This window comes from Scardinius erythrophthalmus (assembly GCF_964197995.2).
Source record: "Scardinius erythrophthalmus genome assembly, chromosome: 18".
NCBI lineage: Eukaryota > Metazoa > Chordata > Actinopteri > Cypriniformes > Leuciscidae > Scardinius > Scardinius erythrophthalmus.
The window spans coordinates 9,703,568-9,719,139 of NC_138238.1; the positions used below are offsets into that span (position 1 = coordinate 9,703,568).

The 15,572-nt window shown below is 37.7% G+C and overlaps 1 protein-coding gene across 1 annotated transcript in view; it reads left to right on the forward strand.

Annotated features, from left to right (window-relative positions):
* Positions 1-1,176: 1,176 nt before the first annotated feature.
* Positions 1,177-15,572, forward strand: part of myo15b (myosin XVB) — a gene marked incomplete at both ends in the record, with an annotated part of 32,860 nt that continues 18,464 nt past the window's right edge. Inside the window, 27 exons of the mRNA XM_081392723.1 lie at positions 1,177-3,576; positions 3,802-3,866; positions 4,026-4,089; positions 4,173-4,282; positions 4,426-4,500; positions 4,701-4,794; positions 4,883-4,986; positions 5,071-5,134; positions 5,210-5,323; positions 5,411-5,572; positions 5,673-5,786; positions 6,666-6,724; positions 6,804-6,927; positions 7,099-7,194; positions 7,759-7,890; positions 8,151-8,276; positions 8,376-8,453; positions 8,712-8,857; positions 9,033-9,078; positions 9,177-9,301; positions 10,114-10,228; positions 10,336-10,511; positions 10,602-10,692; positions 13,347-13,404; positions 14,138-14,262; positions 14,419-14,514; positions 14,645-14,880. Of these exons, the coding sequence (XP_081248849.1) occupies positions 1,177-3,576; positions 3,802-3,866; positions 4,026-4,089; positions 4,173-4,282; positions 4,426-4,500; positions 4,701-4,794; positions 4,883-4,986; positions 5,071-5,134; positions 5,210-5,323; positions 5,411-5,572; positions 5,673-5,786; positions 6,666-6,724; positions 6,804-6,927; positions 7,099-7,194; positions 7,759-7,890; positions 8,151-8,276; positions 8,376-8,453; positions 8,712-8,857; positions 9,033-9,078; positions 9,177-9,301; positions 10,114-10,228; positions 10,336-10,511; positions 10,602-10,692; positions 13,347-13,404; positions 14,138-14,262; positions 14,419-14,514; positions 14,645-14,880 (5,195 nt within the window). The remainder of the gene's footprint in view (positions 3,577-3,801; positions 3,867-4,025; positions 4,090-4,172; positions 4,283-4,425; positions 4,501-4,700; positions 4,795-4,882; positions 4,987-5,070; positions 5,135-5,209; positions 5,324-5,410; positions 5,573-5,672; positions 5,787-6,665; positions 6,725-6,803; positions 6,928-7,098; positions 7,195-7,758; positions 7,891-8,150; positions 8,277-8,375; positions 8,454-8,711; positions 8,858-9,032; positions 9,079-9,176; positions 9,302-10,113; positions 10,229-10,335; positions 10,512-10,601; positions 10,693-13,346; positions 13,405-14,137; positions 14,263-14,418; positions 14,515-14,644; positions 14,881-15,572) is intronic.

Consider the following 15,572-nt stretch of genomic DNA (forward strand, 5'->3'; position numbering starts at 1 on the left):
ACTTCTTATAAATCATACTAAATCAAGTGTTTTGAAAATCTGGAAGTGCAGAAAGTTTTCTGTAATGGTTTAAGGTTAGTGTAGGATATAGTTTGTACAGTATAAAAATCATTATGTCTGTGTGTGTGTGTGTGTGTGTGTGTGTTTTGTCACTTAATTTTTTATCCTACATTCCAATCTAAATCTTGATGGAGAAAGAAAACTTAACAGACTTATCTGAAAAGTTTGTGGCGGAATGTCTTCTGGAATTTCTTTGTAAATGTGTGAGCATCTGTTAGTATCTTTCTCTTGCTCTCTCATGTATCAACACCTTTTGTCACCCTTGCAGTGAAGCCTCTCACCTTTCCACCGTCTGTTCAGCAGCTGCCGATATGAATGGGCATAACTGTATGGTGTGCCGTCAAATATAAATTATTCACTACAGCCCTTGAAAGTTTGTGCGTACCTGTGTGTGTGTGTGTGTGTGTGTGTGTGTGTGTGTGTGTGTGTGTGTGTGTGTGTGTGTGTGTGTGTGTGTGTGTTTGTTCAAGAGACTGTGTTGGTGTTTGAGTCTAGTCACAGAATCAATCCATGGAGTGTTCGGGACTAGCAGAAATACTCACAGACCCCCTCCGTGCCACATATTTACCTAAGAAGACAGGTAAGTCATTCGGTAGTACAGAGATGAATGCCTGTAGTAAGTTTTTTGTTTGTTCTGGTTGTTAATGGTCATTTGATTTAAGAATCAATGGCCATTTCTAATTTTATGTTGGAATTTCTTCTAAAAAATAAATTGTAATGGAGTGCTTGGAAGTATCTTGTTAAACTGTCTTTTTCTGTCTATATCTAATCCAATTGGCATTATTGAGAGTGAAGAGCTAAATGTCTGAAACCCAGTCCTAATGGTGACCATTAGGTCAGGTACACCTTGCACTTTAGTTGAAAGACATGACACATGATCTCCACCCATGTTAGTTAAGGTTGCTGATATGCATCAGTTTCAGTAGACCTGCACAAAAGTAAAAAAAAATTGTGAAAGGATTAGCATAATGATATTACGGTTTTGGAATACCTTCCTGACACAAATCTTTTAATTCTTTGAAAATATTTTAGTATTCTTAGGTCACTGAAGAAATGTCTTGACATTGAGGGGGAAAGTCAGAAAGAGGACCAGTGAGGTTACTTTGACCCAGAATCATGCCTCCAGCCAAATCCCCTACCAGGGCTAGAGGGAAGCAAAAAGCAGTGGCAGGAAAGACAGACAAAAAAGAATCAATTCCCCTGAAAAAGGGAGGAAAGACTGGATCTCAAATTCTCTCAAATAATAATGAAATTGGGAAAGGAAAAGGTGATAAATCTGTAAAAAAGGAAGAGATAGCTGGGAAAGGGAAGAACAACAAAGATAAGGAGAAGAAAACTGGAAAGAGTAACCAAACCGAGGCACCACCAGAGGAAGAGATAGAGACCTCTAGGCAAATAGCCAAAGCTAAAAAGCAAAATGGCAAAATCTTACCTGCTAAGGTTACCAATGGCAATACAGTAAGAGGGAGAGCTGGGAAAGCTGTCAAATCAAAACCTGACCAGAAAAAAAGTCTAGCCAAAACTCCTGCAAAACGTACAAGGGGAGGTGCTAAAGTAGTAGATACCGAAGAGGATGAATCAGAGAGCGAGAAAGCAGAGACCTCAGAGCAAGAGAGTGATGAAGAAGGTAAGGATGACAAGAAGGAGGGGTCAGATTGCATCGAGGACACTGATGAGACAGAAGCAAGTGTATTAAGTGGTGAAGAAGAGCTGTCAGATGTAGACAAAAAAACAGAAAAGGAGGAAGAAGAAGAAGAGAAGAAAAGTGTCAGCGAGGACAACTCTGACGTGCCTACTGAAAGTAAAATCATAGAACCCGAGAAGGAACTAGAAGAAATAGACTCTGACGAGGTACTGAGTGATACAGGGCAAGAGAGCACACAGGGAGAGACGGAACGATCATCAACAAAACCAGGACCATTAAACCTGACAGTCCACCTCCAGGGACAGAAAAAGATGTTGAAATCCAAGATACTACAAAAGAAGGGGCCTTCTAGAGGAGAGGACCCTAAAGAAGTTTCTGTGTCTTCAAAAGGAGTCAAAATTAAAGGAATGGCTCTCTCCAAAGTTGGCACCACTAAAGGTAAGTCTCAAATTCTACAGTTGGCAAGTAAAACAAAGGCAATTGCCAAGACAGAGGAAGCAGAACAACAGGAAGAAAGCCCAACAAAAGGCCCAAAAGGATTGTTGAACAGACAATCTCGTGGGCTATTTTCAATGAAAGGCAAAGGGAAAGATGATAAAAGCAAGAATGCCAAAGAGGAAACTTCAAAAGACACTGTAGACGTTGTTGAAGAACCAAAACAAGATGCATGTGAGAAAATAGTGCCAGATGCAGCTGAGCCTGAAGACGAAATGTCCTCAAAGTCAACAGAGCGTTTATTGGCCCGGAAAAGAGGCATGGCGACATTGCGGCGTGTCTCAGGATGGATTCAAAAGAAGATGCCAAGGAGCATTCACGTTCGAAGAAAGATATCGGCAGTCACCCAAGCGATTGGGGTCTCAAAATGGCTCTCTGCTTTGGTATTAAAGAAGAGGAGTAGTAGTACCAAGTCAAAGAAGAGTCTTATCCGACACAAGATGGTTATGAAAATGGCAGGTGGTGGAAAATCAAAGAAGGAAGTATCATCCTCAAAGGATTCCAAGACAGATGAGGGTGCTACTGCTGATCCCCAGGGTGATTCTTTTGATGAGCCTTGTTCATCTCCACAAGACGTAGAGGAAAAGGCCAACTCAGGAGATGCCAAATATGCAATTGTGTTCCCAAGGATGAACAAAATTGACAAGGCAAAGGAAGCCACCAGTCCATCTACTAGCACCAGCACAGGCGATGGAGGCATCACAGAGCGTAAACCACCAAAGCCTGGTGCTCGACTGGTTCTTCCAGTCAAGCCAGACCTCAGCCTACTAAGGTCCATCAAGAAAAACACTCAGGAGAGTGAAAGTGATAAGAATAGCAGTCCAAACTCTCGAGTGACTGAGGGACAGCCAGAGGTCAAAGCAGACAACAAAGAGCCAATATTAGGGATCAGTGGTGGTACAAGTATATTACAAGCCGCCAAGGGAAAACTTGGGGGATCGCAAGTAAACATCACCAAGTTGTCTATGTCGAAACCTTTGATTAAAGGTGTAAGTACGGGACAGAGCAAAGAAGTGGAGAGGAATATAAGGAAGGCAGATATATCAGCAGAATCCGAGACATGGAGGAATGGAGTGACTGAACCCTCTTATGAGGAAGATGCAGATCGAGAGGTGGCGGAGCTGATGGGTGAGGGTCTTTTGCCCTCCGCTATGGAGCTACACTGGGCTCAGACTCAACAGATGTGTGGTGATCCTCAAGACTGGCTGCGTTCAGAGAACCTCCTGCCCCATCAAACGGTGGAGAAGCTCACTAAATGGACGGTGTATCAAGATGATGAACATGCTCACGTCATTCCAGTCCATAATGACAAAGGCCCATGGGAATCCGAAGATCCGACCCAAAAAATGCTAGAGGAGAGACTTAACAGCACACAGGTACGAAATTTGCAAAATAATTTACATAATTCTTGGTGTTGAACTCATTTGTAATTGCAAATAAACTCTGTGTATATTTGGGATGTTATAAGGGATGCAGTACAAGTTTATTGTTTGAATCAGAGAAGATGTCATCTGGGAAAGAGTGTGGGTGTTATCCACATGTCTGCCCACTGGGGGCTCTCAGTGACAGATCTGCTCTGCTTCCTTTACTTTGTGCCTCAGGTAATGATGCCAGGAAGCAGCCAAGCTGTGGAGGTGGATGAGGTGGAAGATTTGGCACAGCTGGAGTGAGTCAATCATCTGATGCACATTTCCTCATGTAAACTGTCTAGGAAACAAAAGGCACAGCAGTAAAGAGTGAATTATATGAACAAAACATTAATTTGCATATCAAATGACATGTTGAGTTTGTTTGCATTGTTTTAAAACATGAAAACTTTTTCCAGAGAGGTGTGTGAGAGTTCTGTTCTGCTGAATCTCAAGAAGCGATTTCATCGGGATTCCATTTATGTATGCATTACCTTTTCTATACGATTGAATATGATCTTCTTTCTCAAATTCAACTTTATTAAAACTTTTTATGAAACCAACAGACGTATATTGGCAATATGCTTCTGTCCATCAACCCCTTCAAGCTTCTCAGCATCTACACTGAGGATCTGAGACAGCAGTACCAGGGTAAAGAGAAGCACAATAATGCTCCGTGAGTGCTTTCACTATGAGGACTCAAGAATTGCTTGGCTATAGATATCTTTTTTTTTTGCCATATGAGCAGTAGGCAAATTATGTTTTTCTTAAAAGAGATTAGCAATGAAGTTGAAAGATTGATTTTCACTGTCCCTGCAGTCATATATATGCCATAGCAGATGCTGCCTTTTGCCAATCTCAGAATACCACCCAGGAGCACTGCATCATCATAAGGTGAGGAGGATTATGGGTATGATTCATATGCATATACATTTACATTTTTACATGCATATATATACGCAAACATATGCACATACATACACATAGACACATACATAGCAATTTACGCTTATAATGACCAGCTGACTGTACATTATCAATTACACATTTGCATATTCCTATATACATTTGAATGAATGTGAATGTCTCAACAGTGGGCAAAGTGGATCAGGCAAGACAGAGGCTGCCAAGCTCATTGTCCACTACCTGAGTTCCATGTATCAAGGCAGAAACGATAAATTACGCCAGGTAAAGCAATTTATTATTCCATATGAATAAGTTTAGCAATAATAAGACAGAAAACTCAAAGAACAAAGAAATATCTTCCTCTCATCAGCCAATGGATGTTTTGCCCATTCTTGAGAGCTTTGGTAATGCCAAGACTATACTGAATAACAACTCTAGCCGATTTGGAAAGTACATACACGTCCACATATGCCAGTAAGTGTACTGCATGTTGTTGGCCTGATTTAAGTGGCAGTGAGCATTAGATGAGCATGATATGATCTTCATTTCTTGTTTCAGTGGTGTTGTTGTCGGGACATCTTTGTCAAAATATCTCCTTGAAAAATCACGAATTGTCTTCCAGGTTAGATGTTTATTCATTAGCTTGCACTTTAGGACATCTGAAATAATTGAATTGACTGGAACTGTGTTCCTTTAGGCTAAGGAGGAGAGAAACTACCATGTGTTTTATGAGCTGTTGGCTGGGATGAATGAGTGGGACAAGCAGGATATTTACCTGCAAGGAGCTGAAACGTACTTCTACCTCAACCAGGTAAAAGAAAAGCCCATGAATAGCCCATTTCTTTGTGATTTTTTCCTAATATTTCTAAATATTCCTGTTTTGAATGCTTTTTTTAAGGGCAGGGCTTGTGAGCTACAAGGGAAGCATGACAAGCAAGACTTCCTGCTCTTGGTCCACTGCTTGGAGACAATTGGTTTACATGCAGATCAACTAGCAACCATTTGGGGCATTCTGTCATCAATCCTGCAGCTGGGCAACATTTGCTTTAGCTCCTATGAGGTGTGGTTGCCCTTTCATGGACAATTTTAGGATGTTGGACCCTTTAAAATATTTATACGATAAGCTGTGTGTGTGTGTGTTTGTCTTTTCACAAAATTAGAGTGAATCGTTTGAGGTCGCCCGTATTTTTAGTGAAGCTGAGGCTCGGAGAGTGGGAAACCTCTTGCAGGTGTCCGCAGAGGCCTTACAGACAGTCATCACACACCGGGTGACTGTAAGCAACTCACGCACACTCTTAACCAAATACACATTTGTTTCTTCTCACGCCCTCAGACTTAAAGGAATATTTTGGGTTTCGTACAAGTTAAGCTCAGTTGACAGCATTTGTGGCATAATGTATAATACCACAACAATTCATTTCTACTCGTCTCTTCTATTCAATAAAAGCAAAAAAATATAGGTTACAGTGAATGGGGCCAATCTGTAAACATTTACTTCGTAATAAAACCATAGAATAAAACGCTCCTTGTGTCAATAATATAGTCACACCACATAAACAATACACATACATGTGAAACAATTTTAGTGTGAAAAATGAGTGAATGCATTAAAATGATGATAAAATAGTCACACCACATAAACAATACACATACATGTGAAACAATTTTAGTGTGAAAAATTAGTGAATGCATTAAAATGATGATAAAGGACATTAAAGAAGTCTGTTACATTGTTACATAAAATCTTCTATTTAAAATAAATGCTGTTCTTTTGAACTTTCTTTTCATAAAAGAATCAGGAAATCAGGTTATCACGGTGTCCACAAAAATATTACATTATTAATAAGAAATGTTTCCTGAGCACCAAATCAGCATTTTAGAATGATGAAAAAAATTCTGCTTTGCCATCACAGGAATAAACTGCATGCTAAAATATATTAAAATAGACGAATCTATTAATCTTATATTAAGGTCAAATAAATGCTTTTTTTAGCATAATCTTTCAAAAACGTTAACCTTACCAAACTCAAACTTTTGAACGGTAGAGTAAGTGCTTTTATAAAATCATAAGCCTCAGATTTCCTTCACAACATATTTTCAACCTAGAACATTCCTTCAACACAACAGAAATATGTCCTAATTTGTTTCCGCAGGAAACAACTTATGATAGGATCTACTGCCCTCTATCTGTGGAAAGTGCCATTGAATCCAGGTTATATGATTAAATGTTATTGAAATTATTAAATTACATCACGTAGTCGAGGAATATTTACAGATTGCTATTGATTCAGAGATGCCATTGCCAAGACGCTGTATTCTGTGCTGTTTGACTGGATTCTTGAACGCATCAATGACTGGTTGATCCCCACAGAGATGGACAGCACCGTCGGCATTGTGGATATATACGGCTTTGAGGTATCCTGTCCCTTGTTATGACCTGTTTTTTTTTTTTTTTTTTTACATTTATAGCTGAAGCATTTGTGCATAGTGGCACTGAATTCCCACCTGTTAAGCCTTTTAAATAAATATAGTAAGCCTCTTATGAAGTCTGTGGGAGTGAGAGCACTAAACAAATGTGTATTACAGGACTTGAGTGTGAACAGTTTTGAGCAGCTGTGCATAAACTTTGCCAACGAGCAGCTGCAACAGTTTGTGAACAAAGCCCTGGTGGCCCAAGAGCAGGTCAGTTTGTCCTCAGCAATCATACTGACAATTTTTATTCACGCTTTTTTCTCCAACTTTAGAGACCAAGTATGAAAATCTTAATACCCTGAGGAGATTCGGAACCTTGAAGGGAACACGTTTTAAAGGGATAGTTCACCTAAAAGGGAAAAATCTGTAATCATTAACTCACCCTCAAGTTTTTCCAAACCTGTATAAGTTTCTCTCTTCTGTTGCACACAAAAGACGACATTTTAAAGAATGTTGGTAACCAGAGTAGATGTTAGCCACTGACTTCCATAATATTTTTTTCCTACTATGGAAGTTAATGGCTACCGTCAACAGTTTGATTACAACATTCTTTAAAATATCTTATTTTGTGTGCATCAGAAGAAAGAAGCTCATACAGTTTTGGAACAACTTGAGGGTGAGTCAATTATTTTTTGGGTCAACTATCCCTTTAATATGTATAAAGTAATTTAAATATACCCTAAATATGGCTTGCCAGATAAGAATGGAAATCATGAATACTTGTGGGAACTTAACAAAATAAAACAAATGGTTTGCTGGGTGTGTTTGTGTTAGGAGGAATACAGTGCAGAACAGATCCAGTGGTATCCAATAGTTCTGGAAGACTCGAATGGCTGTCTGGATCTGATCTCAGCACGGCCATATGGTATTCTTCGCATCCTGGATGACCAGACTTGCCTTCCTCAAGTAACTTCACATTTCAGCTTCAAGCCAGAGACATTTCAGTCAATATACTTTTGAACTCTTATACTACAGCTCAGTGGCGGAATTATATACTTATATGTGTCTAATGTGATTTAAATATCATAAAACTTGAATTGTCACCAAAACTACTCATTGTTGATTCAAATGCAAATGAATTTTATACTACTAAAATGGATTTATGGGCTATCTTTGTCCACTGTTCTCTTTTCTTTGGCTCTCTCTCCCTCTTTTTTTTGTCACAGGCTACAGACCACACATTCTTGCAAAAATGTCACTATCACCATGACAACAGTCCCTACTACACCAAGCCCAAAATTCCTCTGCCAGTGTTCACAATATATCACTATGCCGGAGCTGTCACGTACCAGGCAAGCCTGATCTGAGCATTCACTAAATTTTCTATTCATGCCACGTGATTGTCCTGATAATTCCATGTAAGAATCGCTCATTTTGTTTTTCCACACCAGGTGCACAACTTTCTAAATAAAAATCATGACCAGTTTCGGCCTGAAGTATTAGAGCTTTTTGCCCGCAGTCGTTCACAGGTAAATTCATCTAATTTGTGTTCATGGAACTTCACACCGTCCTCAGTGATTTGTGATGTGTCAAGATTGCAAGAAACACAGTAATATGTCCACTATTATATATTCATGAGACTGTCAACACATCCAGACAAAACAAAAGAGATAGCAACAACTGATATCATTTATGCAAACTTTAGGTCTCATTAAGTTTTAAAGGACTAATGTTTGGTAACAAAAACCTGTAACAGGTAATAGGAGTGTGTTTTCTTGTCTGTGTAGATGGTGTCAGGTCTCTTCCGGAAGGTTCAGGAGCGTCATGTCCAACAGAAAGAGCTGGGAAGAGCAAGAGGTTACAGAAATCAGATGACAACCGTAGCTTCTCACTTCCAGCAGTCACTTCTAGAGCTCACCACTCGTTTGGAGAGGTCGGCAATAGTCACAATTATTTATTCTGCAATATTTTGTATGAATGGACCGCTGTATTTGTTGAACACAGGACATTTGGTATTGTCATTCAGTTATGTAGTGGTCCATTGTGAGAATATGTACAGTACAGATGATTTGATTCTGTCTATTTATTCTTTCTGGGTTTTTTTTAAGGTGTAAAACTACATTCATACGATGCTTTAAGCCCAACTATGTTAAGGTAATTTAAGTTGACAAAATACACATCATTCTGTGTATCAGTTTATCAAGCACAACTGTATTGGTGGACCTCGGTTTGATGTTTTTGTGTGGTTTCAGCTTCCAGGGATATTTGATGTAGACTACATAGCCACACAGCTGAGGCATGGAGGGATACTGGAGACCATTCACATACGAAAAGAAGGATTTCCGATTCGCATCCCCTTTGCTCTGTTCATGGAGAGGTAGCACACTATGATAGAATCTATGACATTAAAATATATTATTAGTGGTCTATCAGTCAACATCACCATCTTTGTTTGCATGAGACATAATGAGAACTTATATTGTGTAGGTTATTGAGTAGAGGACTGTTACTACTTTTATAAATGATTCAACTAGGTATCCAAAACAGCCTAGTGATCATCTAGCAGCCACACAGCAACATAATAAAATCACCCAGAACACCTTAGCAACAGCATATCAATGCCCTAGCAACCACTTAGAACACCCATGCAGCGAGTATTAATATATATATATATAAGGTATATATATATATACCTTTCCAATAATATTAGCTTATTCTGTGAATTACGTATACAAGATTTTAGCAGTCTAGAAAAACCTACAAATATTTTTAACGTTTTTTTATGTTTGTTTTTTTAATGTGTGTATATAAAAAACTATTTAAATATATTGCAATATGTAATTTATTTCTGTGATTTTTTAGCCGCTACATTTTTTTAAAGTAATCGGAATTTATAAAATATTAAAAATCATGGAAAATTACTATAATGAATATATATAAATATTTATAATATATTATACTGTATTATGTAATTATTTTAAGTAGTTATGTTCTGCTTTATAATATTATACACTAACATATAAAGATACAGCTGAAAAATAGAAACATCATAGAAGTTCATATTTTATTGGTCAAAACGTGTGGGAACCCTGAGTGTAGATACATTAGAAAACAGGCAAAACTATACCTTCTCTTCCTCATAATTTTTATGGGTCCATTTTCTAGCACTGTCTCTTTGTCTAATTTCAGGTATGGTGTGTTATTAGCCCAGAGACCAGAAAACCAGTCTTGTGAAGAGCAAGTAGTGACTTTACTGGAGACTGTAGGAGCAGAGCAAGGCCAGTACCAGCTTGGACTCACTAAGGTACAGTAACATAACTCTTTCCCTCAGCCTGGGTTATTCTGACTCTGACTATCATGACACTAAAGATCCCACCCTCAAAATTTTCCCCTTAATGTGAACACACACAGGTGTTTATGAAGGAGACTCTGTTCCAGCGAGTGGAGGAAAAATGGAGTAGCACCCAAACATGGGCGGCGGTCACCATCCAGAGGAACATTCGTGGCTTCATCTGCCGAAGAAACTTCCGTTTCTTTAAACAAAAGGCTATCGTCCTCCAGTCCCACATCAGGGGCCACCAAGCCCGGTATGTGCAGAGATTTCATATTTGATCAACTTTAAGAGCATGATAATCTGTCACTGAATGTGAAACAATGGCACCCTCTTTCTGTGACAGGAAGTACTACAAGAAACTGAAACAGTCCTTCACTCAGTTCTGGGCAGCTATGATGATCACCAGAGACACCATTAAGAGACGGCATTGGAGAGTGAGAGCTTTATCTTTCCCTCTATCTATCTGTAGCTCTTTCTATTCTTCGACCTGTGTGTACATGGCTTCTTCTTTGCTTAATTTGCACACATACAAATACACACGATTCACTAATTCAGCTGTTTACCTATGTGGCCATAGCTAGGCAATAACCAAAACCACTTTATTAAAATATGACAGCTAATACGATACGGTAACTATTCGCCTTACTGTCCCATTCAAAAGAATGAATTGTTATATCAATCAATGAATTAATTAATGCCTTTATATGCTTTATATTTTCTCATCTAATGCAATGACAGTCAAATACATTTCTAAGTTAGTCATAAGTGTCTCATTGATTACTGCTTCTGGGCTTATGCCTGTCATACATTACATGTGAAGTGTGAACTCATGAGTAATAATTGAGTATTATATATTTTACCCTTTGGAAGGACTTTGAACCCATTTGTATGCTGAGTGAATTTTATGAGATGGTGAAATGTAATTTATTGCTTTTGAAATGGCACACATAGTTTTCTATTGCACAACCTCTATAGAAAAATAATTCAAATTTCATTTAAAATTGTTTTATTTATTTACTTATTTGTATTCATGAAACAAAACATATATACATAACATTACAACTGCTTTCCACAGTCTTTAATAAATAAAATAAATAAAAAATAAATAACCATACACAATGAAAATAAAAAAGGAATTATCTTTATACTCTGATTCATGTAGCATGTTTGGTCTCTCTTGTGCATCATGGGACATGTAAGAGTGTTTACAATTGTAACAAATGTCACAGTTAGATGACGTGAGCTCCACCCACCTACCTGCCCTTTTATCTTTGATCCCAGATTGTCTCTCTACTTTTCCCTTACTTTCTTTTTCTCATTTCTGCCAAGACCCACCTAAGCACCACTCCTTTTCTGTTTGGATTTCAAACAATTTCACAAGTGAAAGAGCACTTTACATGGGGACTGCTACGTTTGTTTTAATATCACCCTAGGTAGGTAGTGTTTAATATTTATCCATATTACACATACCAATAGCAAACAGAAAGATTAATGATACAGAGAGAATTCAGGGTGGAACATAGAGATTACATCAGTAATGAACATGTAAGACTTTAAGATTTGTTTGATGGGATCTTAAATGTACTTTAAAATCTTTTGAATGTATGTTTGAATATGTTCAGTTTTTTTTGTGTGTGCTGTACTTCAAAAATGTTAGATTTACCTATCCATTCTTTATTATTACACCTCAAACTATTATTTTCTTACTCAGCATTTTTGTTTTGTTTTCAAGTACAAATATCTAAACATTCATTTACTTGAGAAGCAAAATGACTTATGATATCAAGTCTTGTTTTCTGAAAAAAAAAAGAATCAGAATTAAGTGAGTTTATTTTTAAAAAGAAGAAAAATATCTGCCAGTGTGGTCAGAAAAGTCAGCTTAATATTCAAAGGGAAAACAAGGTTATTTTTCTGACCACATTGGCAGATATTTTGTCTTGTTTTAAACACAACTCAATTAAGTTTTAATTCATACTTAATCTCTTAAGTTAATTTGCTTCTCAATGACAGTGTTAATGTATCTTGACTAAGAATGTTTGTGCTGGAGAATGTGCTGGAAAACAAGACAAAAATCCTGAGGATGCCGTCTACTATTTTCAATATTGTAGAATAATAGTAAAGTTATTAAAACTATTAAACAACACAAATGGAAATAATGGTTTGTCAAATTCTAGATGACAGCTCTCCACACTTTCTCACAAATTCAGTCCAAACCTTTGACTGGTAGTGTTATATTTAAATGATCCACTAAGTTATATAACCTGCTACTTTCAGTTCTGTTTCCTTGTTACCTACCATTGTCTTATACAGTTTGGACTATGTCCTTCTGAGCTGTCATATACTCTGCTGTCAAATCACTTTGTAGTAATAATTATGCATTTGGTGAGTGGTGACTGGTTTGACACGTGATCCTCATTCAGCATTGTGTGGTTATATTTTTGCTTGTCCGATAAAAGTTTATTTAAGATAAAAAGGTTCACTGGAAAAAGCAAAGCATATCTCAACACCCCACAATATTCCCAGATTTATATCCCTGACAATATGTGCAAATCAGGCCTTTTTAAAAGGTGTTTGTTTTCTGCACTAATGGCAACAATGATACACAAAACAGAAAAGGCCAATCAAACATAATGATAAAACTAGATGATAAGATAAAAAAATGGGTTTGGTGACTCGTATTTCATGTAATTCTTTTGTTTGGGGAGGAGCGAGTCAAGGGACGGTCTTCCTGGGATATAAAAGGTGCCCAGCTGCTAAGAATAGTTCTGTTTACCTTTTCATACGATGCCGTGGACAGGTAATAGAATCAATGAGTGGAAAAGCTTTACAAAATGAATGTCCCGTTTTTCAGTCGAGATGGAAGGAAACACTACTATGGGTGAATGGACAGAGGGTAACTTAATGTTAAACCTTTAAAAAAACATTTTTTGTATTTTGAATTTATTAGGAACATAGTGGTATAACCAGAGTGAAGGAAGCAGCAAAACCTACATATACCTCTTCAGAGATGGTGAGAGACTCTTTTCACTTTTGTTTTCTTTCGACTTGAAACCTGGTTATAGAATAAAATACTCTATTTTTCCTAAAGGATGTGGGAATATTGGAGATCCCGGCAGAACTGTCGGCCAGATTACGCAGTGCAGCAGGTGAGGTCCTCGCTACTTGATAACTAATAAAAAGAGCTGAGATTATTGAAGTATTATGGATTCAGTTGAAGTATAGATGCTATATAATATTGCTCAGTTAAAAGTCTAAGTAATTAGTAAAAAAAAAACGCTTTAACTGTAAAAAGGTTTCCATATTTATTTGTGTAAATGTGGCTAAAATTAACTGTTGAAAAGCAAACTGTTTGCAACTTTCTCAATGGTTTGACCATGTAAAACTCTCTATGTTAAACTGAACGGTGTTTAATTATGAAATTAATCAACATCTTATGCTCACTAAAGCTGCATTTATTTGATCAAAATGCTGTAAATACGGTAATATTGTGAACATATTATTGCATTTTAAAATAACTCAGTATTCTTTGATAAATAGAAAGAAAAGCAATTATTGAAACAGAAATCTTTTGTAACATTATAAATGTCTTAACTATCATTTTAATTTAATGCATCCTTGCTAAATAAAAGCATTAATTTCTTTTAAAAAGTCATACTGACCCACAACGGTTGAGCAGTAGCCTATTTTAGACTGATCATTGACCATGTTCATATCAAGTTCACCTGTCATAAGTACTGGATGTAATTTCACTGTATTGCTTTTTGTAAAAAACTGTGCTTTAGTGACTGATGATCAACATAAGTAAAACCATAATGATATATTCGTATTCCATGTTTTGTTTTGTTTTGTTTTTTCACATTTTACAATGATACCTTTTAGGGCGTCCTCAAGGATCAGGGGTGACTGAAGTATCTCTGCCAAAGGTCAAAGCAGAACACAACCTCTCATTGCCCCTAGACATTGACAGACACCCTTTCTCCCAATATGCCAACACAGTCCTGAAGGTAAGCTGTTAATGTGAAGTTTCACCTGTTTAGAACTTGAAAAACATGCGAAGTTCCTTCTTAGTTTTACGGTCTTCCACTTCATATATAATTGTCATATATGTGAATCTGTTTAATGAATTTGTTACATCAATTATCTGTTTTTATCTCCATTAGGACGGATGGTGCCAACCGCAGGGTTACCCACTTCAAAAGCCTTTGACATCTCTGGACCCTGATGATGCCCGTACAGCTCTAGAAATCTATAAACTGGTCAGTACAATGTCTAAAAACATCTTGACACATATAGCAATGTGTTTTATATAGCAGAAGTTCAACATAAACCTTTAACTGAAATGTTTGAATTTAAACTAATCCTTCCTTAATCCATGCTCTTCCTTAGATCCTGCGTTTCACAGGTGACTCGGATCTGATTGGCTGGCAAGAGCAGATGTTGGGGAACTACATTGTGGAGAAGAGCCAAACTCGGCCTAGCATGCGAGATGAGATTCTATCCCAACTGGTCTACCTCACTTGGGACGGGGATAAAGAGGAGAGTGTCCTGCGGGGCTGGTTGCTCCTGGCCTGCTGTCTGAGTGCCTTCACACCATCTCCTGCCCTGGAGAAACCCTTGCTCAAGTATGTCCTCAGTCATATTGTCACAAACCCAAAATAGTGGTCTTTAGAACAGGGCGATTTTTCTATTTTTATTGCTTGAAAAAAAAAGTCACCTTAGGGATTGGTTCACATTCATCATAATTTAAAGGACAAGTTCGGTATTTTACACTTAAAGCCCTGTTTACAGATCGTTTCTGATGAAATAGAACGGTTAAGATTAAAATGTGGACACATGCTGCTGTCCCGAGAATTTTAGGTTTATTTCGCTTTCCCCCCCACCTACACAATGGCAGCCTATGGGCACTGGAACAATCCTTCATAAAACGCATTAAACTTTCGTTTACAAAGACGTGAAACTCACCGAGTGGTCAGGGGTGTTCAATGATATGCTCACAAAAAAATCGCTGCAAAAGATGCTTTCCAACAGGTGTTTTACCATTCGTTGTAAAACTGTGGACCTATTTTTCCAAACGTCTCACACCCGTAGATTCTTCCGTTGAGAGCTTGAATAATAAACACTCCAGCCCAGTTGGTGGCGATAATGCACCTTTGCCAATTACAAGCAAACCACTGGCATTTCATTGAATACACAGAAGAAGCAGAAGAAGAAGCGGCGGAGTAATACCGTACCGCACACAGCACATTCAATACAAGTCAATGGAGTTGGACAAAAACTACGATAAAACCTGTTGGAAAGCATCTTTTGCAGCAAT